At 42.1% G+C, this 8,669-nt stretch overlaps 1 protein-coding gene and 1 long non-coding RNA gene across 6 annotated transcripts in view; one reads left to right on the top strand and one right to left on the bottom strand.

Moving 5' to 3' along the window:
• Positions 1-8,669, top strand: part of LOC116069040 (disintegrin and metalloproteinase domain-containing protein 32-like) — a 127,026-nt gene that overhangs the window by 44,937 nt on the left and 73,420 nt on the right. For all 5 annotated transcript variants that reach the window (XM_031339329.1, XM_031339327.1, XM_031339330.1 and 2 more), the window contains 3 exons: positions 4,847-4,928; positions 5,839-5,975; positions 8,464-8,641. In XM_031339329.1, the coding sequence (XP_031195189.1) occupies positions 4,847-4,928; positions 5,839-5,975; positions 8,464-8,641 (397 nt within the window). The remainder of the gene's footprint in view (positions 1-4,846; positions 4,929-5,838; positions 5,976-8,463; positions 8,642-8,669) is intronic.
• Positions 6,137-8,669, bottom strand: part of LOC116069046 — a 10,192-nt gene continuing 7,659 nt past the window's right edge. Inside the window, exon 2 of the long non-coding RNA XR_004109813.1 lies at positions 6,137-6,228. This is a non-coding gene — a long non-coding RNA (uncharacterized LOC116069046). The remainder of the gene's footprint in view (positions 6,229-8,669) is intronic.

Here is an 8,669-nt window from a genome sequence, read left to right as displayed (position 1 = left end):
AAAAAAAAAGACAAAAAAAAGAAAAAAGAATATTCCTGGAAAAGAAATACATAGCAATTAGTCTAATGAAGATTTTAAAGATACATCAATTAGAAGTATTTTGATTGCCGGAAGGTGGTGGCACACGCCTTTAATCCCAGCAGCACTTGGGAGGCAGAGGCAGGTGGATTTCTGAGTTCGAGGCCAGCCTGGTCTACAAAGTGAGTTCCAGGACAGCCAGGGCTACTCAGAGAAACTCTGTCTCAAAAAACCAAAAAAAACCAAAAAAAAAAAAGTATTTTGATTAACATTAGTATTTTATGCTACCCTTGATTATTAAATAAAATTTTAAATAATTTTTCCTTTGAAATCTATTCTGGAAAAATTTTCATCTTATTATTCTAAGGAATGTTTTTTATATAAAGATTATATAAGATTTCATAAAACACTTGATAGATTCAGATGCTAGCTTAATAGATTGTTGAGAAGCTTAGAGTACCCAGGATTATAAGGTCATTTGTGTTTATCAGGCCATTAATAAATCACTAGAACTCTCACAAATATGCACTACTGCACTTTGAATGGACATGCCCAAAACATATAATAAAAACAATTTCAGGGCTGGAGAGATGGCTCAATGGTTAAAAGCACTAACTGTTCTTCCAGAGGTCCTGAGTTCAATTCCTGACAACCACATGGTGGCTTACAACCATCTGTAATGGGTTCCGATGCCCTCTTCTGGTGTGTCTGAAGACAGCTATAGTATGCTCAGTGCACAAAATGAATGAAAAATTGAAGAGGCTATGGGTTTTGTTACTTAGTTCTACTTTGGACAAAAATAACATATGAGATCAGTTGATATAGGCACATATGACAATTACATGAAGTCCTGGTGCATCCAGTGAAAACTTAACATCAAAGACCAAGCAGAAAGTTCATCTCCATTTCCTTAAGATGTGAGAAAGGCTAAGCAACAAACCAACCAACCATTTTGTGTTGGCCATCTACTTCTAGGTATGGGGCCTTCCCTTAAGAGTGGTTTGTGTACATAGTGAGACTCTGTTGGAGAGAACTAACTTTTCCTTCGTGAGCAGTTAGGGGAAACAGTGTCTGGATTAGGGTTAGGGATGGGGGTTTGTGTGTACTTGCTCTCAGCTAGGGGCCCTATCTGGATTAGACCCGTGTGGGCCCTGTGCATGCTGCCACAGTCCCCATGAGTTCTTGTGAGCATCAATTCTGTTGTGTCTCGAAGGCATCCTTTCCTTAGTGTCATCCATCCCCTCTGCCTCTTACATCTTTTGTCTCCACTACAACAGTTTACTAAGCCCCGAAGGGAGAACACTGATGGACACAGGGACATCCCTTTTAGAGCTGAAAGAGGAAGCAATGTTTCTAAACTCATCCTGAGGCCAGCATTATTCTAACATAAAACTGGACTAGGGCATAACAGAAAATTAGAAGCCATGTGTCTACAACAAACCAGCTGCTGACCAAGTTGAGAAAACCCATACCGAGAGGAAGGTGCTCTCTTTAATAAATGGTACTTAGAAAACTGGATATCCATATCCACAGTAATGAAATGAGCTTGTACAGCATAGAAAACAAATTCAGGTAGCATCAAAGATTTCAACATAGTGCTGCAGAGGTGACTTGGCTGATAAGGGATCTCAACTAGATGACTGGGTTCCTTGCCAGCAACTTGCCATCATGAGGGCATCCCCACCCTCACATACATATCCATGTAGTTAAAAATATTCTCTTAAAAGGGCTTAACTATAATAGCGGAATGTGCTGGCTAGTTTTATGTCTGCTCAATACAAGCTGTAGTTATCTGAGGGGAGGGAACCTCAATTGAGAAAATGCCCTCATAAGATCTGGCTTTAAGCTGACCTGTAGGCATTTTCTTAAGAAGTGGTATAGGAGGCTTCAGGACCTTGTGTGTAGGGGGCTGCCACCCATGGGCTGGTTGTCCTTGGTTCTGTATGAAAGCAGGCTAAACAACCCATGAAGAGTAAGCCAGTAAGCAGCATCCTTCCATGGCCTCTGCATCAGCTCCTGCCTCCAGGTTCCTGCCCTGTTTGAGTTCTTGCACTGTCTTCCCACAACGATGTGGAAGTGTAACCCAAATAAAGCCTTTCCTCCCCAGCTTGCTGGTTTTGGTCACGGTGCTTCCTCATCACCTTAGTTCTAACTAAGATACTGAAACCCTCAAAGAACAGCAGGAAACATGAGGAAAAGCTCTGTGATGCTGCTCAGGTAGGATTCTTTGCTTTTGATGAATGATCGTAATTGGAATGCAGTTTAGTTATGGCACACTTGTTTAGCATCCATAAGGCTGGCAATCTTCAAGACTACATAAACCGATAGGGTGCTGTGCACCTGTATTCCCAGTACTTGAGAGATAAAGACAGCAGGGGTTTTGGAAGTTCAGGATTGTAGGATCATCGCTGGCTATAGAAGGAGTCCAAAGCAAGCCCTGTCTCTGAGCCAACCAAACACAAGCCTTGAAAGCAGAGCAAATAAATGGGATTACACAAAACTAAAGAGCTTCTGCAGAGCTCAGGAAACAACCGATAGACTTAAAAGGCAGCCCTAAGGGATTTGATCAAGTCTCATAAATTACACATCCAAAAATATATAGCAAATAAGCAAACCAGCGAAAACACTTTGGTTCACACACTGGGCGCGCAGACTTGCTTCCTTGGTCTTGTCCTATAGTCTGACGAGAGATTCTAGCCTGCCTCAGCTTGGGCCAGTGTAGGAGCTTCTAAATGGGAGCCAGGCCTGTGAGTGTGGAGATGGGGCAGGGTTGGGGTTGGCCGCTGTCTGCTCCTCTGTGAGTTCTGTACCTGTATGTTTTGTGGTGGTCTTTGCCATTGTCTGCCACCTCTAGGGCAGGGCACCCTTGAGCGTCTCATGTGCAACGAGTCTGGCATGGTGAATTGCACCCCCCCCCCCAGTCTGTGCTCGCCTTAGGGAGTCTTCAGCATCATTTCCAATGGTTAGGTTTGGGGGTATAGCTTTTTTTTCTTTGATTACTTGCTCTCAACCTGCTTGCAATATCTCCGACGAGAAGCTCAGTACTGTTGTGATAGATTCCTTTACATGTAAACTGACGTGTTCTCCTGCCTTTAAAAACTTTCTCTTCTCTCTGTCTCCCTGACTCTCTGACTGCTGACTCTCTCTCTCTCTCTCTCTCTCTGTCTCTCTCTCTCTCTCTCTCTCTGTCTCTCTCTCCCCCTCTGCCTTGTACTGTTGATATTTTGACAACATATATGCCTAGGAGCGTACAATTTAAGAGTCCTTTGAACTTTCTGGATCTGAGTGTATCTGCCCACGATTGTCAGGGGAGTCCAGCCTTTTAAAATCATCACACATTTGAAAACATAAAAGGGTAGGCTTCTAATTTCTTTTCTTTTCTTTTTTTTTTTTTAAAGCAAAACATTGCCAACTGATTATGTGTCAGCTTGAGTCACACTGGCTTAATCTGTGAAGTGGTCTGACTTTTTATACATCTTAGCATTGAACACTGGCCTTGGCTTTCTCAATTACAGCGGTGTTAGCTGTGTGGTGACCCAGGATCTTTCTTAAGCAAAGATTCCACTCCTTTCTGACAAAATGAAGTCTCATCATGTATCCTCTCCACATTCTTATCCACTCATTTGCTGATAGACTTGTGGGCTGATTCCATAGTGTACCTGTTCTGAGTAGTGTTTCAATAAACATCAGTTTGCAGACTTAAAAAAAAAAATCATCACACATGAATAAAAGACTTGCTATGCATGCCTGAGGACCTGGCTTTGAGCCCAGCACCCATATGAAGAGCCAAATGAGGTGACACTTGTAATCTCAGGACCAGGGAGGCAGGGACAGTTACTGAGGAGGACTTTCTGGTCAGCCTGCCTTGTCTAATCATATAGCCCCAGGTCCCAGTGAGAGACTTTGTCTCAAAACAACAACAAAAACAAACACAAAAGATGGCCAGCTGCTGAGGGGCCTCTGGCCCCACACCCACCCATGTGCATACATTCCTGCTTCGCTCCTCTAATCTTCCTGCCCAATCTCCATCTCACGTGCTAAGCAAGGATGTTTATTGTTGTTTGTTATGTTTTGTTTTTGTGCTGGGCTGCATGCTTGACCGGTTGTTGAACAAAGCCCCTCCTGGCTCACAGCTGATGTTGACCCAGGGAGGTGAGAGGATATTTGCTTTGCTCTTAGCTTGTATAAAGCTACACTGTGTCTGTATTCTACAGGACCTTGGCTATACCCTCACTGCTTTGTTAGCACGTTAGCAGAATAGCTGCTGATCCCCCCAACCCCTTCAGTTTCCTGCTTTGTGTGTGTGTGTGTGTGTGTGTGTGTGTGTGTGTGTGTGTATTCAGATTGGCTAAGCACTTGCCCACAGACACCTTGATGCCAAGCCGGGTATGAACTTTCGTGAGACTAGAGAGTGGGGTCATTTAAGTCAAGCTCTCAGAGCACAGTGCTTCTATGATCCCTCTTTCTCAAAACTGAGTGAAAAACAGCAGGCCAAGAAACAAAAAGTCATTTCCCTGAAGAGACTTTCACATTTTCTATGAGAAAGTGACACACTGTAATTCATGCAGCAATCTTTGGTGGCTTGGGTGACCTGCAAGGACAAAGGAGACACAAGTGACTCATGTGTTTTGTAGCTTAAGATCATTTTGCACCGTTTAGCTGAGAATCTTCTAAATTTCAAACAACCTGGGACATAGATATTTAACCTCGGAGACTCCATTTACTTCAGAGTAGGATGTTTTTCTGAGTCAGAGCCTTAGTTTCTCAAGATTGCCCACAGCTAGGCTATTCTCTAGGATTGATTACAAATGTGTATTTCTGTATTTAGTTATAACGAGTACCCAAATTATGTGGGAGCAACGTATCCTGGGAAGATGTGTATGGCCCACTACTCTGCAGGAATTACAATGGTATGTTCTTACTCCACCCAGAAAAAGGATGGGAAATCTAGTTAGTGAGATAACGGAGGGGGGATAGTGATTACAGTCTGTTGGTCAGGCCTGGATGAGAACCCAGAACTGAGTAGGTGACACAGGACATAGGGGGGAAATCAGTATGGAGACACAGTCAAAGGGGGGGCTTTTTATGGATCATTTAACTTAGTTTTAAATATTTATTTATTTTATGTATATGAGTACATTGTAGCTGTACAGATGGTTGTGAGCCTTCATGTAGTTGTTGGGAATTGACTTTTTAGGACCTCTGCTCACTCTGGTCAGCCCCGGTCACTTCGGTTGGCCCTGCTCGCTCTAGTCAACTCCACTCTCTAGTCAGTCCCTGCTCTCTACGACCCAAAGACTTAATTATTATTATATTTAAGTACACTATCGCTGTCTTCAGACACACCAGAAGAGGGCATCACATCTCATTACTGGTGGTTGTGAGCCACCATGTGCTTGCTGGGAATTGAACTCAGGACGTTTGGAAGAGCAGTCAACCTGCCCTTACCTGCAGAGCCATCTGGCCAGCCCCCGGGATCATTTAACTTTTAGAAAGCTTTTTTGAAGATTAGGAAAGTGGAGGGATGTATGTAGAATGTATGTAAGAATTTATATTAAGACAATCCCTTTGTAATTAAGAGAGAAAGATGTAGAAATAAAGCAATAGAAGAGAATAGAATTGAAAAATGGGAAATGAGCAGAGCTTCCCGATGACGGGACGCTTCTCTCTCAGCACCTTTTCCCAAGAGGAAGTCCAGGTTTTCAGCCGTCCACAGAATCATGCTCATGCTCATGCTTATGAAGTGCTTGGTACAACGTAAAAAAGTGCTCCAATTTGGAAAAGTGTTTTTACCGTTCAACATGTCTCCTCTCTTGGCAGTATCCCAAGGACATGACCTTGGAGGCCTTCTCGGTTATTCTCACCCAGATGCTGGGGCTCAGTTTGGGAATATCATATGATGATCCTGCGAAATGCCACTGCTCAGAATCCATCTGCATCATGAATCCCAAGGCTATGTAAGTTGTCCTTGGTCCTTGGTCAGTTATGATTACTTTGTGTTAAATGTAGTGTTGTTGGCTTATAGCACAGGTGAAGTATAAGGAGAGAGAGAGAGAGAGAGAGAGAGAGAGAGAGAGAGAGAGAGAGAGAAGGAGGGAGATAGATATATATAGAGAGATTTCTTTGAATCCTGTAATTTTATCGAGTTCATCGGTTCTGAATGTTCTCTGCTGGGGTCCGTGGGGGTCATCACCTGTAGACTCCTACCATCTGTAAAGAAGGATAGTTTCACATTTTCAGTGGATGTTTTCCTTTTCTACTTTTGTTCCTTTTTATTTTTCTCTTTTCTTTTAAAAATAGTTTATTTTAAATGATGTGTGTGTGTGTGTGTGTGTGCGTGTGTGTGCATGTATGTGTGTGTGTGTACCCGTGGAGGCTGGAGGCCAGGGGACTTGGATCTCCATGGAGGTGAATCACACACAGCTGTAAAATTTCTGATCTGGGCTCTGGGAACCTAACTCCGGTTCTCATGTTCCCTTCTCTACTGAGCCATCCCTCTAGTCCCCTCCTTTTCTTTTTGTTTTTGAGTCAGGGTCTCACTATATAGCAGTGGCTGGCCTAGAACTCACTATGTAGACCAAGCTAATGCAACCTCACAGAGGCCTGCCTACTTCTGCCCCTGGAGTGCAGTGATTAAAGTCATGTACTACCATATCCTGCTCTAGCTTAGACTTCAAACATCATATTGAGTAAAAGCAGGAAAAAGTGGGGACACTTGTTCTGGATTTGGCCAGAAAAGGTCTCAATATTTTCCCATTTAGAAGTGTGTTGGACATAAGTTTGTCTTCCATAATCTTCATTATGTTGGGGTTCCAACTGTTCCGAATTTCTTCAAGACATTTATCATTAAGATGTTCTGCATTTATTGACATGATCATGTGATTTCTGGCCGCAATTCTATTTTTATGGTACTTTATATTTATTGTGACATGCTTATGTTGAATCAATCTTGCATCCCTGGGATTAAACCAACTTAATTGTTAATTATGACCCACTATCTTCTGAATATGTTCTTTTTTCATACACATAGCTTTTAATAGATTAAAATAATATCTAAAAATAACAGGCAGTGAGCACTATGTCAGTCTCATACAAATTACAGCCTTGTTTTACAGAAAAGCTGTCAGGAGCCCGCAGTCCTTTAGAGCTTGAAGGCCAGAAATATTTATTGTCAGTACTCTGTGGGGGACCTCTTGGCTGGTCACTGACTATAGCGAGCACTGGCTGAGTCAGGGAAGGCGCAGGCCTTCCATCCTACCGAGGCAGTGAGGAGTCAGTTACACCGGGCTGAGGAAAATGCTACAGAATGGCTGCACACACAGCAGAGGAGGTTTAAATGGTGTTCTTGAATTTGGTTTCCAAGTATTTTGTAGGGACATTTTGCATCTCTGTTCATCAGAGAAATTGCTCCGCCTGTTGTATCAGGATTTGATCTGGGAGCAAGGTTGGTTTTATAGAATAAATATGGAAATGCTCCTTCTCTATTTTGTGGAACTGTTCAACGTCTTTGGTCTTAGAGAATTTAGCAGGGAGTATATTTGGATTTGGGATTTTTGTTTGTTTGTTTTTTGTTTCGAGACAGGGTGTCTCTGTGTAGCCCTGGCTGTCCTGGAACTCACTCTGTAGACCAGGCTGACCTCGAACTCAGAAATCCGCCTGCCTCTGCCTCCCAAGTGCTGGGATTTAAGGTGTGTGCCACCACCGCCCAGCTGGGATTTTGTTTATAGGGAGACTTTCTTACTTTTATCGTCTGTTACAGGCTTATATAAATCGTTAAATCTTTTGATTTTAATTTTGGTAGATCATATGCATTTAGAAATTTATCTATTTCTTCTAAATTTTCTCTAACGATCTTCTGGTTTGATTGGAAGCTGTCTCCGCAATTCTCTTTTTGCCTCTAACTTTATCAACTTGATTTTTCTCTCTCATTTTGTCAGTTTGGATAAAAGCTTTCCAGTTTTCATAATATTTTCAAAGAACCAGTTATCTGTTTCCTTACTTTCTTTTATTTTTATTTTAATTTAGTATTATTTTAGTTTCTGTTTGTTTAAATTCTTCTCTGATCTTTATTCCTTCTTGCTGTCTAGTGCATTTGGGTTTGGCTTCTTATTTTTCTAGAACATTGAGACACAGTATTAAGTTATTCAGGAGCTCTTATTCTTATTGCTTTTACTGCAAGCACTTAAAAACGGTCTTCTCAGGATGGGCTCCAGGCCTCCCATGGCTTCCGCTCTTGCTTTCATCTGATTTGTACTTAATTTATGTTAAGTAGCCAAATGTATTGTGGTGAATAAAATCACATGACCTCCCCAAGAATGATTACAAGCAATGAGCACTTATTCGGAGTATTTACTATCACCAATCAATATCACAAAGCTAACATATGCTATGGAGTTGTGCTTTGAGATGTATGCTGCTAATGACAGTATATGAATTCCTTTTTAGGCAATATGCAGGTGTGAAATCATTTAGTAATTGCAGTTTGAATGACTTTGAACATTTTAAATCAAATGAGGGTACCAAGTGCCTGCAGAATAAGCCACAGATGCAAAGAGGACAGGCACCAGTCTGCGGAAATGGCGTAGTGGAGGGCAATGAAATATGTGACTGTGGATCTGAACAAGTAAGTGTGCCATCTCGGGAAACTTGTA

Source organism: Mastomys coucha, unplaced genomic scaffold (genome assembly GCF_008632895.1).
Source record: "Mastomys coucha isolate ucsf_1 unplaced genomic scaffold, UCSF_Mcou_1 pScaffold22, whole genome shotgun sequence".
Taxonomy (NCBI): Eukaryota; Metazoa; Chordata; class Mammalia; order Rodentia; family Muridae; genus Mastomys; species Mastomys coucha.
The sequence above is the reverse complement of the archived record's forward strand: the minus strand, read 5'-3'. Positions and strand labels throughout refer to the sequence as shown.